Genomic DNA, 22,178 nt, shown 5'->3' on the forward strand with positions numbered 1-22,178 from the left:
ATGCTTTCTAATGCTAAAACTTTAACAAGCTATTATCTCTGTATCAGATAAGATTCTTACTACATTTTCTTCCAGCGCTATAGCTGACCACCTCTCTGGTCAGGAGTTCTATCTACCCAAACACAACATGCTCAGTTTCTGTGTCTTCTTGGGTGAAAGATAACTCGGGTTCTTTGCTCCTCTCTTTCATAGTCCTTTGAAATAGATTCTTCTGAAGGCTACCCTCCAAAATGAAGTTCATTCAAGCTGTGAGAAAGAAGACATGTAGTCTGGTAGAGAAGGAAGTTCTATGCTGGTTTCTTCCACCACTGCCATTTGCTAAAATGCAAACTGATCTGTTCCTGCTCTCTCAGATGCAAATGATGGCCACGTGACATGTGATTGTTAATCAGCTCTGATGATAGCTGGAGGCATTGACTTGTCCTTTGTCTTGGAGAAACTTGTTTACCTACTCTCCGGACTTGTCTGGTAAATACATTTTAATTCCATGTTTCCTCCATAGCTGCATGGTCCCTTGGCCATTTACCATACATACACCATGGAAAAATATGAACGATGAGTACGTTATTAGTTTTCCAGTGATACCTTACATGACACTTATCAGATACAGTTTATGAAATTAATGAATTGGGATACAATCAACTGGTCAAGCCAGCTGAAACTGGCTACCAGATACCAGCAAGCCTCTTGCATTGCTGTGCTGTGAGGGTCACACCTTGCAGTAGGTAATATTTCCATACTCCATAAAGCAAGTCTTGTGCATCCTATTGGTCTTATTGGAAATCCTGGGAGGTGAGTGGGCACAAGCCCGCCCACATCTAAAGGCCCCTCCCCCGGCCTTGTGGGAAGGACCACTGGACCCGGGAACCAACTGAATTCGGGGGACAACTAATGAGTAACAGGGTCAAGAGTGAAGGTGTGCATCTACTGGTGCTTGTAGTGTCCTGCTGGATGCGATTATATCCAATTATGTCTTATTTTGTTCTGTTTTTCAAAAGTTTACCAATAAAACTTGCTTGTATTTAGGATCTCGTGCACTGAGAGAGGGAGATTGTGGGGAGTGGTGGAGAATTGATGTTAAGGTCATCTTTTGAGGGTCAAAAACTGAAGAGTGATGTCTGGGGAATGGGACCCTTTGCAGAGGTGGTAACAGCATCCAGTCAAGGGCACCAGACTTTCCAACCTGTTCATCGGCCGTTCTTGCTCAGAAAATTTAGGCAAGTGTCTGTTAGCTACTGTTCAGTGTCTGTTTGATTATTATACTGAAAGATATGGTCCCGGAAGAAAAAACATAGCTTAAGTTACATTATTAGAATTGTTCTTGAAAATTAATACAATTGTCACAGAGTGGCTGACTTAAGGGAAGTCAGGGCCAGTCTATCTGTGACAGGGTTTATTAAGGAGGACAAGCTCACCTGTAAGTAACTAATTGCCCAGGTGGCTGGTAGGCAGCTAATGACTAACAAGCACCTGAACCTGATAAAGGTTACCAGAACTCAGCTGAAAAATAGTGCTTCCAGGGAAAGGAATTGAGTGGGCCCTCGCAGATACTTGCAGGATGTTCAGGCTATGAGGAGCTGTGTGTTGCTGGGAGAAGAGCTGCAGTTGGCAGGAATCCACTGGCTCTATTGAAAGAAATTAAGATCAAGAATACCTTGTAGGTAAAGGGTCCAGAAATGGGACCGATAGACTTAGATGGAGTCTGCTTCCCTGCTGAGAAGCCTGGGTGAAGGTCTTTCTTGGGTTTCTTTTGAACTTTCTGTTAATAAATCAGCCCCTTGGAAGGGAGGTACTGTTTGGTGAACTTACTGGTGAACCAACTGAGAAAATTGTCGTAGTGCACCTGCTGTGCCATACCTCTCCACAAGAGAGTGCATGGGGATGACAAATACCTTTTACAACAAACGTGCATCTCTTTAGAGAGTTAGAAATAATTCATTTAGTCAAATTCTCCATTGGGGCCTGCTCCAATAATGTACTGTGTATGGACAGGCCCCTCTGCCAGCCTGAAGCCCCATTAAAGTCTCTGGGTCTTGGCATGGGAACAAGGATAGACTTACATAGAATCAATTGTATGATGCTGGTAAAGAATAATTTTTGGAACAATTAAAAAAAACAGCTCTTAAATCTCTGGTGTCTGAATAGTTGAAATTCAAGGGAGAGTTAAAACAGGCATCAAAATTGGATGCTAATTCCACTGTATCTTGTTTAATAGGAATAACACAAGCAGCCTCTTATTTTCCTTGTCTTTCAATTCTCTGTCATTGTCTGTCTGTTTCCCAGGACAGTTAACCTGGCTTTCTGTGCAGTCTCTGTAACCTGTCCATTCTCCATTGATCTGGAACCTAGCAGGTTATCTCTAGATCTTCATTAATTCTCTTTCATAGTAAGAGAAAGTGCTCTCACAGCTACAGAGGTGAAGGCCTAATAACATACTAAAATATAACAAATTCCTTCATAGTCCTGATTTCTTCTATGTAAAAAGCAATCCTTGGTGTGGTTTATATGTATAAAAGTACCTTGGTGTGGTGTGTGTAGATATAAAGGTTTATATAATGCTCACAGCAGCGCGTCATTGCCATAGTACAACAGAGTCATGTAACACAATTTAACAGCATGTTAATATTTCTCGAAACCACTTTAATCTGGGTCTTAGATGAAGGATTGCACTGGGCAAATAAATCCTGGGTGCTGGGAAATGAATCTTTTACAATGCTTATGCTCATTGGTGGAATCCTTTCAAAGGGGATTTAGGAACCTAAATACCATTCACTTTCATTTAAGCACATAAATATGCAGATAGGTGCCTAAATCCTGTTGATTTCAAAGATTTACCGAGGGTGGTTTATTTAAAATTCAGTGTCACTGCTGACACTTTTCAAATTGTCCAAAAAGAACTGGGACATATAAGCAATACAACCCTATAAGATTATGTTTTCATTCCACTGGATATACTTTCTCTTATATACAGCAATGAATAGGAAATAAAACTGCTTGTTTTAATTCCTTAGGCTTTTCTCTAGGCTTAAATTATATAAAAGCAGCTAGAATCTGATCACCAGGAATCCTGCTATCCCACTCTTGCAATAAAACAACAGAAATCCTTACGTGTTGACATGTCCCCTCCAACGTGTGACAAATAAATTACAGCTATGCTCCTCTCTCCCCAGCAGCAGGAGGGAGGGCCTAGTATCCCCCACAAGACACCTTCCCTTTCAAGTATAATTGTACAGCACTGGTGAGTGAGACGAAACACCTTTATGTAATGAAATTATTGTTAGGAGGAAGAGGGGAGGAAAAACCTCGTCTTGAGGGCAGGGTTACCTAAAGGAAGAGTTTTGTATTCTCAGTCAGCCTCCTCTTAGAGGGAGCAATAAACCAGGTTTCTGAACAACTGGCAGATTTGAAGCCAGTAGGAGGATGAACCAAATGAAAGTTTATCAAGCTGTACAGAGGTATTAGAAGTTCACTCATGATCTAGGACGTGCCAGCCTTCTGCCAGCATGGTTGTGAGGGGAAGAAACCCTGTTGTTGTTTCGGGGACGGAAGACATCTCCGCGCTGAGCATTTGGTTCCTGTGCTGGATGGAAGGGGAAGTGTGACACTCCCTGAAGTCTAGCTCTCTGCCTCTTCTCCTCCTTCACTCTATTATCTCCCTCCCCCTTGCTCCAGTCTAGGTGATGCAATAAAAATAAGAGAAAAGCTGGTGCTTGGGGGATCCTGCTGATTTTTGGCCTCCTGTGACACCAAATTGTATTAAATTAGAGAACAAGTCTGATTATTTCTACTTCACTGCCAAAAAAAAAAATGTCTAGTGCATCAGGCCCTGGATTTTTTTTTTAGTGAGGAAGGAGAGTTGTCTTATTTTCTTTTCATGCCATATGATTGGGGGGGGGGGGGGCGGGGGTATACTATGATGGCCAAAAATTGAAAGACTCTGGTACAACTAAGGTGCCAGATCTAGGTTTTTGCAACATTCATGTTTTGGGGTGTAGATCTTTTTTGGGGGGGTGGGAAGAGTGAGTTCAGTAGGAACAAGTAAACTTCAACTAAAAAAAAATGCTTACATGACTTACATAAGAACTGCCATACTGGGTCAGCCCAAAGGTCCATCTAACCCAGTATGCTATCCTCCATGAATTTGTATAGTTCTTTTGTTGAACCCTGTTATAGTCTTGGCCTTCACAACATCCTCTGGCAAAGAGTTCCACAGGTTGACTGTGTGTTGTGTGAAGAAATACTTCCCTTTGTTTGTTTTAAACCTGCCTATGTCCTATTTTCAAAAGTGAATTAGGCACTTGGAAGTTTAACTCCCATAGAAAGTCAGTGGGACTTAGGCTCCTAAGTAACTTAGGGACAGTTTTTCAAAGGCATTTAGGTGCTTAAAAATGCAGATAGGCAGTTTTCAAAATCTCACTAGTCACCTAACTCCCAACTCTAGAAACTTTTGTGGTCTATCTGCATCTGTAGATGGTAAAATGCATTTGAAAGTCTGGTCCTTAGGCACTTTGGAAAATTTTATTGCTATTCTCTTTTCATGGTCAATTTGGGGGCTTAGAGGTGAAGATCAGTAGGATCCACCTTTCCCTTTTATCCCTTGGGTATCTTGCATGGTCTTAATGTGTGTGAACTTAAATAGAAATGCACCCACCACCATGGATTTGTTATGTCACCTGGATCGATCGGTCTTCAGCTGTCGTTAAGACTGCGCTGATCACAACATGTCCGGCATTCTTCTTGCATTCTTGCCTTTCTTCTCCACGTTTGTCCGAAATGTTTAACAGTGACATCTTCCCATCTTCTTGGAGGCCGACCAAGTGGTCTTTTCTGTTCTCGCGGGTACCTCTCAGTAATGATTGTGGTCCACCTATTGTCCGTGAGCCGTGCTCTGTGGCCCGCCCATCGTATCTTATTATATCTGCTTTCCATGACAATATCTTTCACACTACTGCGTTCTCTGATCATTTCATTTGGGATACGATCCAGAAGGGAAATTCCCGACATAGCTCGTTCCATTGCCCTTTCAGCTACCGACAGACGCTGTTCTTCTCTCTTCATCAGTGCCCCCGTTTCACTGCCATACAGCATGGCTGGCAGAACTGTTGAATTGAAGATATTTGTACGTGTGGTCTAGTTGATTTTTCCTTTGAGGATGTCCTTGATGGAATTAAATGCACATCCTGCCCGAATCCTTCGCGAGAGTTCTCCATTCATGTCTTGGTGCATATTAACTTCTTGGCCCAAATATATGTACTGTTCCACTTCTTCAATTTCTTCTCCTGTTACCGTTATTCTGGCTTTTCGTAAGACATCTGATCACATGTATTTCATTTTGCAGCGGTTCATTTTCAGACCAACCTGACTGCTTTTCTTGTTGAGTCTTCATAGCATGCTCTGCAGTTGGTTGGTGCTTTTGGCAATTGGTACGATGTCGTCCATGAATCTGAGATGAGATAACCGTTCTCCATTTATATTAACACCACTCCTCCAATTGATCTTGTTCATAACCATTTCGAGGCAGGTGGTAAATAGTTTCAGTGAAATCGTATCTCTTTGCTTTATACCTTTCTCGACTGGGATGCGGAGAGGAGTTTCAAGGAGAGTAATGTCTGTTGTACATCCAGTATTCGCTTCCTTCAACAAACTGATGTACTGCGTGTTAATTCCCTACTCTGCGAGCGCCTTTAATATTGCATTGAACTAGATGCTATGGAAGGCCTTTTCATAGTCGACGAAAGCAATGCACAGCGGGAGTTTGTATTCCCTCGCTCTTTCTAGGAGCTGGCTAAGAGTAAATATATGGTTGATCGTGCTGAAATTTCTTCGAAACCCTGCCTGCTCTCTCGGCTGTCGTTCATCCAGACTCTGCCAGAGTCAGTTCGTTATCACCTTTGTAAAGAGTTTATAGATATGAGAGAGCAGGTATGTGTTATGTATCCAGCTTTATTTTTGATAATGAATCAAAGGGTGGTGGAGAAGCTAATGATTGCCTACACCATATCGGGCCCCTGCCGTCCACAACAGTGAGAGCACGGTGAAATATTATTTTCACCCAGTCTCTGGGGGTATGTCTACATGGCAGCAAGGAGCCAGCCCCTCCCGGGAGTAGGCAAACTCGGGCTAAAAATAGCCGTGTGGACGAAACTCTCCACTGCCAATCCCATTAGCAGTCACGAGGCGTGCGGGTGTTGAAGCCATTGCGCTGTCCCTCTCTTCTCCCCACGCTCGCCCCATTTCAGGCTAAGGAGGGGGTGGTGGGCAGGGGACTACTGAATGCGGGAGTGGATCTGGAGAAGGTTTCGTGCCTCCGGGAGCAGTGTGTGCCCCCAAGGATGGGAGTGTGGGGCTGGGTCTCTCCTCCCTCTGGCAAATCAGCCCGAGAGGGTGGGGAAGGAGGGAGAGGGGCTTGCTTTGCACGCTGAAAGTGGATGAGCATCCCTCCCCCGCTCTCCTCCTCCCCTTCTCCTCCTCACTCTCTGCCTGTGGAGCTGGGACCTGGGTGCGTTAGATGCTGGACTCTCTCTCCGCCTCTCCTCCGCCTGCTTTGTCGGGGATGTACTGAAGAGAGGAGCAGCTCCCCGGGGACTCTCTGCTGTGCACCCCTCGCCTCCCTTTGGTGCCAGTTTTAACACGTTTGCAGATTGAAGACCCCGGCCGGCGGTAAGTAGCCTGGCCGACGCTGGGCTGCTTCCCCTCCCGGACGGATGGAGCGCTCGGATGCTCCAGGGTTTGTCCCCGAGGTGAACGGGGCTGGGGGAACCTTTTTGTTGGGGGAGGGGGGTGTCGTTTGGGCGAAGTGGAAAAAGCCTCTCGTTGAAGCATGGGTGTGGGGCTGCTCGTGTGTTGGGTGGATCTGTACGTGCCTATCCCTGCGGAGTGTGATTTTTTTTTTCTGAGGGGGAAGAGGGACCCCTATAGACCCAGTCTGCCAGAGAGACAGGATGGTGGGGCTATATGTGCCTTATGGTCGTGGCACCCTGCCCTGTCTCTGTGTGACCCGGGCTATATGTGCCTGTATGATCCTGGCGCCCTGCCCTGTCTCTGTGTGACCCGGGCTATATGCGCCTATATTGTCATGGTGCCCTGCCCTGTCTCTGCGTGACCCGGGCTATATGTGCCTGTATGATCTTGGCGCCCTGCCCTCTCTCTGTGTGACCCGGGCTATATGTGCCTGTATGATTTTGGCGCCCTGCCCTGTCTCTGTGTGACCCGGGCTATATGTGCCCGTATGATCTTGGCGCCCTGCCCTATGTGTGACCCGGGCTATATGCGCCTATATTGTCATGGTGCCCTGCCCTGTCTCTGTGTGACCCGGGCTATATGTGCCTGTATGATCTTGGCGCCCTGCCCTGTCTCTCTGGGCGGCTGGGTCCGTATGTGCCTGTCCGGGGGGGTGTGAGTGTGTAGCAGGGTGGGCAGTGCTGGGCGGGAGCCAGGTGTCCCCCTCCCCACTTGCTTGTGGGTTCTCTCGAGGGCGGCGCTGCCCCAAGGCGAGGCTTTGCCGTGGATCCCAGCAGGAGCCTCCCTCCTTTCCCACACCCAGCATGTGTTCCACAAACTTCGTTTTTACCCATCCGCTTAGTCCCGCCTCAAGCTTCTTCGCCAGGGAGGCAATTACGGTGTCCACTACCACTAGTGCAACTCTCGGGGGACAGGGGGATAAGGGACGGAAGGCATTGTCGTCTGAACGGTCACTGCACCCGTGCACAGAGATGTCTCATCCCTCCTCTCTCTGCTCGGGGTAATTTCCGCTAGGACACAGTGTCCAGGTAGCTGCATCCTTCTGGGGGAGGGCGGGTCTTATAAAACGGAATTGGAGATTTCCCCTGCGGGTAAGGGTGAGTGTCAAGTCTGGTTAGATCTTGCCTCACCCTAGTAGCTCCCAGAGAGATTGTCTGACAGGCAGAGAGAGAGAGAGATCTCATGCATTTAAACTGAGATTCCTATTTACAGCAATGTGAAAGCTGTTCTCTTTCTGTGGGAAGGGTGACAGATTTTGCAGTGTGTGTTAATGAGACACAAATCTCGCTCCTATTTTTTTATTTTCGCATTTAAATGATCACAAGTTGGTAGTGGTGGCTGCAGATGTTTCTTTAGACACCCAGTCCTCCTACTCAGCATCGCAAGAAAAAGGGAGGTACCGGCATCAATACACTCTCATTCTGTATGTGGGTGGAGAAATAAATGATCAAGAGTTAATTTGTTAAAGGGATACTGCTAGGGTTTTTTTTTTAAGGTCTTAAATGAAGTTCCTGGTCCCACACCTGTCCCTGAAACCACCTGCCAATGTTTGTGGCTTTACAATCACATTTTCCTTTTCAAAATTATTATAAATGACTCTTTCACCCCTTCTGCCACGGGAAAGCTCCACACAAATAACAGGGGAAACTGACTATACAGCGTGGGAAGAGAAACTGACTATGACAAAATGCTGTCAGATGCACTAAGCAAGCATATAGGGAAAATAGATGTTTTTTTTCTTTAATCTCTTTCAGTTCATAGATTCTAAGTCTAGAAGGGACCCCTATGAATATAGGGATATAATATAATTATAATAGGGGTTACTTGTAATAATAGTAGGTAAACAATTTTTGGAGGGACGTGTGATTTTTGTTTAGTTTTTATGTTGATGGTGTGTTTTTAACCACACTGGTGCCTCTGAGTGCGGAGATGTGGAATATCATCTAATCAAAGACCTAAATCCCGCAGTCCTTGGAACAAAACTCCCATTCACTTCAGTGGGAATTGTGTCTCAGTCAAGAATCAAAGGATCTAGAAAAGACCTGTTATGTCAACCAGTGCACCTCCCTGTCAGAAATGGATTATTATCTACAGTAAATTGACACCTCTTCATTTATATGGCCTTTTTTTTAAAGGCTAAGCTTGTCCTACTTGGTTTGTGAGAGTACTGCATACACCTGATGTGTGTCTGCAACACTGTTAAACTTGTTTGTGTAGTAGAATGTGAGAAAACTGAAAATATGAAGGCTGTTTGGAGAATTGCACTTATTGTTTATCCACTTGTTGAACCACTTTTATTCTGCATGAAATATTGAATACTTCTGTGGACAGATACAGATATGTATGTCTGTAGATAGATAATATGTGTGTATGGATGATTGACAGACAGATAAAATCTTTTTATAAATAAGGTTCCAGTCAGAGTTTGAACAGTTTTTCCTTCTGAAAAATATTTTCGTATTCAAAATGTTTCTTATTTTTCCCCCTAGTGCTGTCTGTGTAAAGAAAATCTTTAGCCATGGATGTATTTATGAAAGGGCTTTCCAAGGCTAAAGAGGGAGTTGTGGCAGCAGCAGAAAAAACCAAACAGGGTGTGGCAGAAGCAGCAGGAAAGACGAAAGAGGGCGTTCTCTATGTAGGTAGGTGGGCAATAGAAAACAAATTGCTATTAACCTGTTTGCTTCTGTTTGCTGAACTGAATGATCAGTGAAAGGACAAGGATCCAGAGTTACCTTGCTATAAGTATAGAGTAACTCAATAATAAAGCTACAGCAATGGAAATGAGATCAGAATTGAGTCCTAAGTCTGGAAGTAAAACCTCTGTAAAGATGGAAATAATTCTTGCTAAATCCATTGGTGTGTCATTGCATTGTTGATAGCCACCCATTATTTTAGCATGATGCTAAAACCCTAGTACCATACCATAGATCTGTGCCATACATGGCACTGTACTATAGGAGACACAAAAAAATAACTGTCTCACTGTCCAAGAGCCCTAACAGTTTAAGGGTACACAGGCTGGTACAGTAATGAACAATATACAAAGACAGAGTGACAGGTGGCTTTATAACCAGAATGCTACCGAATATATAGATTTTAAGGAGTTTTATTTTTAAGAAAAAGTCAGTTAATTTGGCAATTTATCCAACCCTATCCTTCCTCACTGTATAAAGCAAAAAGGATTCAATAGTTGGAAGGGAATATAATCAGTTGTTTTTCAAGGTTTTAAATAAAGATTCCTGATATTCATCATTCTGTGTACAAGCATCTCATTCCCTTACCTCCCTTGACTGAGTTTCCTTAATGGATACTTGTTACATTGTAGGCCCACAGCACCTTCCTTCCATGGATCGTGGAGGAATGACCACAGTAACCCTTTGAGATAGGAGAATTATTATACCGCTCTTACAAATGGGAAAATTGAGACAAGGAGAGATTAAGTGACTTGCCCATGTCACACAGGGAGTTTGTGCAGAGCTGGGAATAGAATTCACATTTCAAATTCCTATCCAGTGCTTTAACCACAGGCTTATCCTCGTTGCTTAGCAGGTTCCTAGCTCTAGAGAACTGTGTCTTCCAAAGGCTGTGATGAAAAATTCATAGGAAAGAGCCTGTAAAACACATGATGATTAAATGGTTGGTTAGTTAAAATAAACATATGCCTCTGTTTCCTCCTAAATTAAATTAGGTGATGGAAAAATGTGAACGAAATAATATATTCTTTTCAGTATGTCCTTTCTGTTTTTTCATGGTTTTATAGGTAAATACTGGTACAGATGCTGTGTGTTCCTAGGGAGATGTGCACAGATTTCAGAGGATGGTTGGAAACTGGAATAATTGCCTTGATATGGAAGTATTGGGTTTGCCACACACTCCTTTCGTTGTTGTTTCCCCCCCGCCCCCCCGAATCCCAATCCCCTTCCAGGTTAGCATTAGTTTTTAACAAATTATTTCTGCTCCAGATACATTAGACTACACATTTTAGCCCATCTTGAACATTCTTTTCCCAGGTAAACACAGAAAGCAGTAATTTTGCAAACTAAATTTAAAATGAATATATGTTTCAATGTATGTAGGCATTTTTGCACAATTATCAGAATATCTTTCAGTATTTCATTGTCTATTATTAGTTTTCAGTGGTGTATGATTTATTTCCTTGTAGATCATGATAGCGCTTCCATGATTTCTTTTTATTAGGTATGCTCATAAAGTGTATGCTGAGTTAATCTTCATGCCTTTTCCATTTGCTGTGATACTAGGAATGCTGAAACCCAATCCTGCTTCCAGTGAAATCAATGGCAAAATTCCCATGGTCTTCAATATGCTTAGATTGTGAATTGTTGGGGTTAGGGTCTGTATACTAATAATTAATAATAGTGCAGGAGTGATCCCACACTGAACTGATTTCTTTCATAAAGGAAACATAAACATATATGTAGTTTCACTGTAACAGGTAAGGAGCTACTGGCAAAAGATCCACTCTCCTTCAGCCCAGGAATGATGATAGCTAGTGTGTATTGCCTCTGGAAGTTCATCTTCCCTGGCTGGAATTGTAGTTAAAAATGTCAACTGATCTAGGTTGGCCTGATTCTCCTTCATGCCCTGATGTGAAAAGGGAAGCCATGTATTCCACTTTTTACCTACCCAGCACAGGGCAGTGGTAACTTCTCTTTTCTCCTGCTCAGCCAGATCAGAGGAAGAGGAGGAGAATGGCTAAATTCCTAAAGGATTAGTACAGTGGAACTCATGTATAATGGAGTGAAATGCATTGAAGCAGTTGAGGATTTTCATTCCACATGGCTGTATGTGGAGTTGCAGCTATAACTGGGTGCATTACAAGTGGGTTCTGTCATGCTACTGGTTGATACCTTCCCGAAAAGACCCTATTGAGACCAAAATTGAGAGGGTCTCGATAGTAATTTTTAAATTTCAGTAGTCAGCTAGTCAATGACTCTTTGCCATCAGTTCTTGGGGAGGGATTAATGAGAAGCTAAAGTTTTTCGGTCCAAATTACCGCTACCTATTATTCAGAGCATAGTAAAAAAATATCTAGTGCAAAAAAAGATGGTAAGAGAATCCCATGGGAAAATATCCATTGTCTAGGAAGCAATGGAATCATTGTAATGGCTTAATCTTCTAGGGCACAAAGGAACATTTCTATCTGCGGGTCAGAGGGCTACGAAAGACTTGAGAAAGTTTGGATTTTATTTTACTTATCTTCATCCTGAATGCCGTTCTCCTCTCCCATTGTTTCTTTCCTCCTTTCTTAGCACCTGACCCAATGTCCGTTGCAGTCATTGGAAAGCCCTCCCAAATGGGCTTTGAATTAGGCCCTGAGTTAGCTTTTTTCTTACCCTCTGTGTTCAGAGTCTTAGCTTGTGTGCGTCAGCATAGGTCCAGTGAAATCAATGGAACTACATTGATTCACATCAGCTGAGCATCAGATCCTTCATAGTTAAGGTATAACATACAAAGGAACCATGCTGATTAGTGGTTACTAAGAGAAGGGGACTGGGATTCAGCAACCAAACCTGGGTTCTGGTTTCTGCTCTGCCACTAACTTGCTGCGTGGCCTATCCAAGTCACTCAGGCCAGATTGTTTAAACTTGAGTCCCATTGTCTTCATTAGAAGTTATGGGTGCTTTGCACGTCTGAGTTTAGGAAGCTAAATATGGATTACTTAACCATGTTTATCTTTATGCAAATTTCATTTAAGTGAGTAAGGGCTAGACTCTGATTTCAGTGAGACTGTGTGAGGAGTGTGGTACTACTCAATGCAAGTAAGAGTATTTTAATCTGACTCCGAGTATAGCTTTGATGCTCTGAATCAGGGAGTGCTGTCTGCTAATCTTGGCCTCAAGCTCTCACTATTGCCAGGGAAAGGGATGGGGCTTGTCCGGAGATGGCGTGTGGCAGAGTGACGCTTTGTTGCTCTGGTTTCTCTGCTTGTGAGTGATCTTGGTGTAGGACAAAGTGCCCCCCCTCTGCAGCTTTAACTTACATTTGGCCTGGCTAGCTCAGTATCGGGTAGCTGGGAATGGATCCTCTCCCGGTCAGCTCCCACTCTCCACTGTACCCAAGCTCTGGTGTTCATATTTGTGTAGATTTGATCTGACCCTCAGCAGGTGCACGGCTACAAAACTGTACCTTCCCCATATTGTTTAGATCATATAAATGCCTCTGCTGCAGCCTTCTCTCAAGACATATGTTGTTTTTCTTTGGCAGTAGAAAAGCTAGTGAGATAGCAAAGATATTCCAATTCTGTCTGTTGGAATAATGAGCAGCCTAATCCCTGCTAAAGTCCTTGTGGAAACAGTTCCCTATAGGAACACTCAGAAGCAGAAGCAATAATATCTCCTCTCTCCCGTGGGGTCATGCTTCCCTGTCCCCAATCAGCTGTTGCTTAAAGTGGTGCATACACCACTGCAGCAAGGGCCTTAGCCAGCCCTATATCTGAATGAGGCCCCAATTCAGTGACGTGCTGAGAATACTCGGCACCTGTAAAGAAGTGTTCAGAAATTAACGCCTTGCTGGATTGGGCCTCATAGCCAACACAGAAAATAGCTACTTAAGTTTAATAGTGCTGACAAATACTATTGAAATGGGAAGGAAGGGTGGTAGCTATTATTTCTTGACTTTTCATCCAGTGGTCCAAATTCTGGCTGGTGCCTGAAAACAGGAGTAATGTCCACCCCCCGTCCTCCTGTGTGGTCACATGAACAGTGTATACAGGAAAAGTAGTGTGCATGTGTGCCACTATTCTGCCTGAATTGTGTAATCTGTGCAGAGAGGCCATTGCTGAATCAGAGTGTACATGCAGACCATGTTTCTTGACTGCTAGTTCATGCCCTTTATCACCCTTTCACAGCTCCTGTCAGACAGGGCATGAGGAGTGGCCAGAATAAAGACAGCCACTTTCCGTCATATGCTCCCACTACTGGCTGCAACTTTACCTTAGGTGAGCCCCTGGGCCTCTCCAGCCAGAATTTGTCCCACAGAATTCAGCCGTTGTCCTTACAGGACCGTATTCTGACACTGAGCAAAGCCTAAGTAAAAGGGAAGCTGTGCTACAACACAGCACAAGTCAGGTATGAACATGAAGTGTGAAGCCAGGAAAACTGCATAGATAGCTGGCTACTATCTACTGCCAAGTATGAATTTGCTTATCAGAATCTGTACTTTGGATGGATCCACTGGCCAAACTCTCATGTGGGCAATGGGCCCACTCCCCACTCTCCATAGACCTGATTCTTTATCTCAGTTGTAGTAGTGTAAATCAGGACTAACTTCACTGAAGTTAGTGGAATTATACCTGTGTAACGCTAGTGTAAATGAGGTAAGAATCAAGATATATGGTATATTCCTTTCTGGAGATATCTGTGGTGGAGAATTCCTCTGTGAGGATTTTTTGCTGCTTTACCCCATCTCTCCTCACCCCAGTTGAACAGTTAAACATCATTACCAGGCTCTTATGTACTTATGTACAGTATGTCACTTGAAGGATTTAGCCCATAGTAGCTAGGGAGTCAATCCAGCAAGGGGGTGAGCGCTCTGGCTCCAATCCAGCAAAGCACTTAAGCATGTGCTCAATTGTAAGCACATGAATTGTCCTATTGAAGCCAATGAAGTGCTTTGTAGGCCCTTTCTACAAATCAATGGAATTGCTCGTATGTTTAAAGTGAAATGTGCTTTGCTGGATTGAGGCCGGGGCACCTATGACATGCAGGATCAAGCCCTGATGACCTAAGATGAATCCTTACACATTGAAAGGACTTCTTCCACTTGTTTTTAATCAGATAGCTCAGAAACCTTGCAATGATACCATCTGGAATGGAGAAAAATAATCTTGTGTTTTTCCTTGCACAAATTGAAGAATGAATATAAAGAGGAAAGGGGACACCATTTCTTCACCCTTTGTTCTGATCATTAGCTATTTACTTTATTTTCAGACAGAGAGACAATCTTCTCCAAAGTACCCCGGGCAAGTCTGGCATCTTCATTTTCCGGGCTAGAGAATGAAGTCATTTCACATGACACAAAGAAACCATTCATTCTCTCTCTCTCACGTGATTCTTATTCTGCTCTTACTCTTTAGTAACAAGACATTTTCAATGATGTAAAAGTTCATAAATCTGATAGTACAGATAATAAACCCCAGGGTTTAGGTTTAACAAACTGGCACCAATAAAGTATGAAACATAATGCTGATGGAAATTGTGTGCTGTTCTACAATATTTACATTTATATTAGTGTGGTTCCCTAATGTGACAACTCTAAAGAATCATTGACCGTCTCTTTCTTCTAACACTAAACAAGAAACTTTATTAGAATAAGGAAAACAATGTTAAACCTAATGCTACTTTCTCGCTGCTTCACTGTAGAGCTTCTGCCTAGAATTTTCCCCAGATCCTCTTGTTTGGCTTCCTACTACAGATTTAAAGAAACAGTGCACATGCACACTATTGAAAAGCCCTGTACATAAAATAATGTGCGTATACTGTGTGTGATACATAAAAATTATCCAGATTAATAAAATAACATAGCTAGAAGTCTCTAAATACTAATTCCTTGGAAAAATGTTTTCTTATATAATAGTGTGCATAATAAAGAAACTAAATGCTTTTTAAAATTTAGATCTCAATACTGTCCCTCGAAGACCTAGTCCAATGGTATTATAAAGCTATTACTTTGGCTTCCATGGTATGTATCACATACCCGTTCTCTGCACTGTAAATTGCTAAGCATGGTAGGCCAGAGATGGGCTCATCCCCTTCACATGTAGCTAAGTTATAGAATCAGAGAACTAGAAGTCTGGAATGGAAAAAGACATTGAGGGTGGGATTTTCAAAAGCACTCCCTGTTTGGTTTATTTCTGCTCCCACTGACGTGAATGGCAGTTTTACCATTGACTCCAACGGAAACAGAGCCCCTTTCCTTTCCAATGCAGGATTTTTCCCTAAAGAGCCAGGATACATTTGCATATGCATCCCAAAATTGGTTTGGTGTTTGTGGTTGCCACATCACACTATACACTCATGTCCTGTATTATATCTATTACTTCTCACTGTTATCTCTAGGTGTCTCTCAGCATAAATGCTTTCCAGATTCCACTCTCATTAAACCATTTGTTTCAGATTACTTCCTACAGAAATATTAGCTTGCATTTTTCCAAAATGAATTTCATGACCATGTTTCTATTACCACTAGGCCCTTTTATATCATTTTCCAGCCCTCACTCTTTGCAGTTCCCCCTGATTAAGACCAGAGTAAAGACTGCAGGATTGGGTTGTAAGTCACATATGCTAACCTGGGTCCTGAGGCTACACAGCCTTACACACATGAGTAATTTTATGCATGTGCAACATTAGTGAAACTGCTCACATGAGTGAGGTTATTCATGTGCAAAAGTCTTTGCAGGATTGGGTGCTTACTTAACGAGCTGTTTACTAGAACACCTAACATGGATGCTTCCCCCACTCCACAACTCAAAACATGGCCACTTATCTTCACCCTTCATTGATGGTTCTCCAGGCGATCTTCAGTCCTTATGCCATTGCTTATATCAAACCCGATTTGAATTAATTTTAAGCATTTTACAAGACACTATGACGATTTATTAAAATCTAGCTGTGCTATATTTACTGCTTTCCCATCACTCACTCACTTGTACCAGTATTTGCTAACTGGTATTTCCAATGCTCATAACAAAATGATTTTTGCTTTGTTTAGGTTCCAGGACTAGGGATGGAGTTGTTCATGGTGTCACAACAGGTAAGCACACAAGTACATTATTTCAACTGTCTTTTTATCTAAATCGGATGGCTGATTTGTCATAATCCTGTTACATGGTTCTTCATCTTTGCACAGCCTCCACCATAGAGATTGACAGCCTTGTTTGGGCAAGTCTCTTTCTCCTTGAGCGTGGGCAAGGAAGGGCACCAGGTGTCGAATGTGGGAGAGGGTGAAAGGAAATGTATTTGGGGGATATGGGGTGGAGTGGGATGCTTCTGTATCTGTCAGGAGGACTGAGACTCATGCTACCGGATGATTTGGGGGATGAGGGTGTTGTAAAGTGGGTGACGGTTGGCCTGGGGGCTGGGATGAGAGTGCTGATGTTACCTGGGGATTAGGAACTGGGACCAACACAACCGATGGCGGGAGCAGAGGATGCAGAGGCTGGTGGTCAGGAGGTCACTCATATTAGGGATTGTGCAGAGTGGGAAGGAAAGGCTGTAGGAAAGTAGGGAGCATTTGAAGCATACAGTAGAGATCAGTGTCAGCAGTCAATGACTGGTGGAGTGTTTAGGCAATGCTGGAGCTGCTGTGATGTATGCTTTCACCTTGTGCAGATCTACCAAGGCCCCAGAGGAGGGTCTGTATCACAGGTGGCACCTCTGCTTTTTGATCCTAGCCATGAACTCTTATTCTCGTACTGTTCTCAAACCTGAATGAGTCACAGGGTTTGAAACTCTTCCATGGCACTAGAGGATATGGAACTGAAGGATGGTTCTCTTTGCACCATTTCAATATATGAAGGGACACAGTAGAATTGAACTCATAGGGCCTGATCCAAAGCCTATGAAAATCAATGGAAAGAGTCCCACAGACTTCATGGGGCTTTGGATTGGGTCCATAATGAAGAGTGGAAGTGATATTTTCCCAATTTTTTTCATATGTCTGTAGAGCTATACCTGTCTGAATTTGTATACAGCAGGTGATCTTGTGTTTGTCTAATCCATTTAATCTATCTGAAACTGGAGCTCTAGCTCTAGCTAGTAGCTGTAGGTAAAGGTGTCTAAGCATTTACATTCTATTGCTCTGTTTTCAACTGCTCAGAACTTTACAAAACTGTCACTTTTTGGCCTGAAATTTACCAAAATTGGCCTCTTCTTGGGGATGATTTTTTTTTCCCCTAGAAATTTTGAGCAAAAACTGTTCAGCCATTTTTGAGAATAAGGAGAGGGGAAAATAACATTTCTCACATTATTAAAATGATTGTGATTTTATTTTTAAGAAAAATCAGGCCTGGCACTGAAGTAGGCATAAATAGGAAGCTAAAAGCTGGCAGGAAAATTGCCTTTTTGGGAGAAGTGCCTTTAAAAATCGTCATGAAATTTGGTTTGAATTTGTCACAGTTATGAAGATTTGAAAATTGTACTTTGCACATGTACAGTCTATTTCAACAACATTAGCACTTTACAATTTGAAAAATAGGCTTCATGGGGCATGCACATGGCCTTATTAGCTGTACAGTTTAAAAGTCAGTGAATCTGTGCATTGAACTGATTCGAACAATAACAGGTGTGGTAAGGCAAAAATCAGTAAGCAATATGGTGCAATAATCAGTCAGATGCAAAGTCAGTGAAACTCTCTGATATCCACACAGAGCACTTAGGACTTAAGCTTGTAAGCTGTTTGAAAAATCTACATAGTACACTGAATTCCATGCAATTTATCTTCTTTGGAATGATTGACATGGGGCATATTTACACTGCAGCTGGGTGCATGCCTCCCAATCCTGGCAGATAGACACACACTAGGTCTAAAAATAGCAGTGAGGATGATGTGGCATGGGTGGTGTCATGAGCTAGTCACCTGACTATGGACCCAGGGGTACAGCGGGCTGGTACTTGGATGGCTAGCCTGTGCCACGAAAACAACACTACTATTTTTAGCATGCTATCTCAAGCAGATCTAGGGCATGTCTGTCTATGCATGCTTGTAGGCATGCTTCTAGCTGCAGCATAAACATTCACTTAAAGGCCTGAGAAAATACCTGAGCAAGAATTTCAGAGGTTCTGAAGACCACTGTGAAAGTTAATAGCTCAGGGTACGTCTACACTACCCACCGGATCGGCGGATAGTGATTGATCTATCGGGAATTGATTTATCGGGTCTAGTGTAGACGCGGATAAATCAATCCCCGATAGCTCTGCCGTCGACTCCGGAACTCCACCATGGCGAGGGTACATCCAAACTACCCGCCCGATCGGCGGGTAGCAATCTATCTATCAGGGATCAATTTATCACGTGTAGTGTAGACACGATAAATCCCCCCCGCAGTGTAGACCAGGCCTCAGATAAGGAATTAAAAAAGAAAGACGTTTGGGATAAGTCAAAGACTTTTTCTATTGCCTACTGCCCCACAGAGAAGTCTAGAGGAGATAAATAGCAGTTGATTGATGCTCAATTATACAAAGTCTACATTTTCGAGGAAAAACGTATTGGGAGGCTTATTTAGCCCTGTTTAACATCATATGCCAAATGAATGGTTGAGGAATAAACAAGGAGGGTGTTTTGGCAGCTAAACGAAAACTACAGCTAAGCAACCAGCTCTGACAGTGCTGCAAAATTTAGCCTTCGGACATATACTGAGGCATTCTGAGTTGGTACAAGTCCTTGATATAAGGTTTGCAGCCTGACATCAATCTAAGCTGGCCAGAGCTCAGTTAAGGGTTAACAGGAGGAAGAAAAGGAAACTCCACTTGAACTAGCAGAGGATCTGTGGTGACTTGTGTGTCTGATGTGTGGCGTATCCAGACAACCAGCATGGGCATCCAGATAAATAAGTGGTGGTGATGATGACCAACTGGACTTGAACTTGAAAAGTCCAAGGACATTTTGTGAACCTATGGAATTTGTGGCAACATTAGAATCTTTTTGTGCAGCAGCCTAGTAGGGATTAAAGCCGCCTATCATGAAGAAAGTAGAAATGATTCATTATGAATCCTGTGAGTACCAGTCTATCTCTGATATTCATGAGAAAGGGGATTCCAGCTGGATGCATTACACGTTTTAGAGGTTTTGGGGGGGGGGGGAAATGTTAAATTTTGTTTGTAAGACAAAGAACATGGACAATGATGCAAAACATAAGGGCATCAGTTCCTCTAAATGCTTCTTCAGTGAAAAAAATTGACCATAAAAGGATCATTATGAATTTTAGGCAAACCAGACTAGAACATCATAACTGACTAATGATAGGCCTCATTCAGCTCAGGAAATGGCTGACACCAAGCTGAATGGACAAGGCTTAGGGTTACTGATAGTAATTCCATAATATTTTTGTTTAATTCTGTGCAGTTAAGCTCCAGTAATGGAGTTGGGTTGTTGAATGTAAATTAAAAATATGAAATGAGTAGTAACTTTGTACAATTACAGTGAATAGAGCAAACTTACTACAAAAGCTGGAGAACACAGGTTCTAAAGTGAAGCAGTATAGTTTCATATGGAGTAAGTGACTAGAGAACTTGCTCCCTCCAGTACAAACCGGGGAAATTGGGTTTAAGAAATGAACCTTTGGTATCTGAACAATTGGTCTGGAAAGCAAAGACAGTGGGTGAATTCAGATGTGGATTTCATTATAGCTAATGATTGTATAATATATGCTAATAAAGTGTCTTGTAGACCAGTCCATGGAAATTAATCCTGATAAATCATGCTATTTTCATCTAAATGTGTGATTGAAATATTAAATGTAATGAGTTGTGTCACCTTGAATTGCATTGGAATGTTTCATGTAACCCTGTGTTGGAACTAGAGGGGAAGAGATTGACTATTACTTAGCCAATAATTCAGGCAGGCTGCCTTAAGTGGCTTCAGAGTGTACTCTCAACATTAGCTTCACCATGGAGTAATTCTGACTCTCAGGTTCCAGCCAAATAGCTGATACAGCGAATATCTTGATTAGCATCAGAAGGCTTGAGGCATTTCATATACATTATCAGCAGCGACTGCTGGGCATAAGATGGTTTGATTTTTATCAGTAATAGGGATGTATTATTGAGAAATGGCCTGGAGAGGACTGACGTTATAAACAGTCACCGCTGGTTGGCACTTTTTAGTCAGATTGCCTGCCATGGAGATCAACTTGAGGGGACTTTACTCAGCCATGGACTGGCAGCAGCCATCTGATTGTCCATGGTTAATTTGGCTGCACCAGATCTGCAATAACCCCGTGGGGCTTTTAGACATGTAGAATAAAGCTGTACAATGTGGCCATGGATATTTGGCACTATGGACCCTCGCTGTCTAAGTGTGCTGTTGCTGTATTACTGTGGGGGCTGATAGCTTAACAAGACTGCTACATAGAGTCTAAATTACTACATAGAGTTTTACATAGGATATGGTTTGATCAAGCTGATTAGATTAATTTGATATTAATCCACTTCATTCTAATTTGATTTATTTATGTTTATAAACAAATCAAATAAACTTTTGTTTTGTTACTTAGTATAGATAATAAAATGATATCAAACGGAAGCTTGTGTGATTTGGATGGTTCTTCCTTAGAGTTAGGGTCCCTGAGAAGTTCCAGGGTAATAAAAGAGAGAACTCTTTGATGCACCTAGTGGTGGTGCATAGAACTGCCTTGTAGTCCTTATAACTGGTGCCTGAGCAGGAATCTTGGTTTTTGAGGGAAAATTGACTTCTGTATTACCCATTTCTTTCAATAAGCAACATGGGCTCCAGAAATTGTGAGGGCTTGGGATAGATAATATGAGCCCATCAACTTAAAGGATGACCAGTTCCCTGTAATCATATCAATACTCCTTACAAGCAGATAAGAGGAAACGCTCGCTCAGTCTTTCTCTGCTTTTAGCAGAGGAGGGGGTGTGCACTTTGACATCTTCTCCACAACTGCAGTTTGCTGCACTTATATGAAGAGATCTGAGAGATCATTGTCTCAGCACCTCTAGCACCTGGTCTAATGCCAAAGGATGGGCCTCTGTGACTCAGTGGGAGACACCTAACCTGCTTAAGTGCTTTTGAAAATCCCACTTGATACTTAGCAGCATCTTCAGGCACATTTGTAAATCTGCACTAAGGCCTGGTCTACACTAACCCCCAAATTCGAACTAAGGTACGCAACTTCAGCTACGTGAATAACGTAGCTGAAGTCGACATACCTTAGTTCGAACTTACCGCGGTTCAGACGCGGTCCACACGCAGCAGGCAGGCTCCCCGTCGACTCCGCGGTACTCCTCTCGCCGAGCTGGAGTACCGCAGTCGACGGCGAGCGCTTCCGGGATCGATTTAGCGCGTCCAGACCAGACGCGATAAATCGAACGCGGAAGTTCGATTGCCAGCTGTCGAACTACCGCGGTAGTGTAGACCTGGCCTAAGTGACTTTTAAAATTGGGCTTAAGGCTCACATACATGCTTTTGAAATTTTTACACCTGAATATTAGCTAAAAGCTATTCTTGGCAAACCCAGTATAATACTAACATTGTATTTCTGGGAGTGAACAAGCTTTGGGTGGCATGCTTTACTCATGTTCTGCAGAAATCAGCTCTGCTTATTGTTTTGAGATGGAAGCACTTCAAATGAATATTTGTCTCTGGAGAAAGCAGCTTTCCCCAGGAAAGCTATTCAGCAGCCTCTTATGATTGTCGAGTTCTGTATCCCAGCCCAGACTAATGATTTGGCAATGGTGTCT

General features: G+C 42.9%; 1 protein-coding gene across 1 annotated transcript in view; it reads left to right on the forward strand.

The window, feature by feature from the left end:
* The first annotated feature begins 9,259 nt into the window (after positions 1–9,259).
* Positions 9,260–22,178, forward strand: part of SNCA (synuclein alpha) — a 185,285-nt gene continuing 172,366 nt past the window's right edge. Inside the window, exons 1-2 of the mRNA XM_065405300.1 lie at positions 9,260–9,380; positions 16,471–16,512. Of these exons, the coding sequence (XP_065261372.1) occupies positions 9,260–9,380; positions 16,471–16,512 (163 nt within the window). The remainder of the gene's footprint in view (positions 9,381–16,470; positions 16,513–22,178) is intronic.

Source organism: Emys orbicularis, chromosome 5 (assembly GCF_028017835.1).
Source record: "Emys orbicularis isolate rEmyOrb1 chromosome 5, rEmyOrb1.hap1, whole genome shotgun sequence".
NCBI lineage: Eukaryota > Metazoa > Chordata > Testudines > Emydidae > Emys > Emys orbicularis.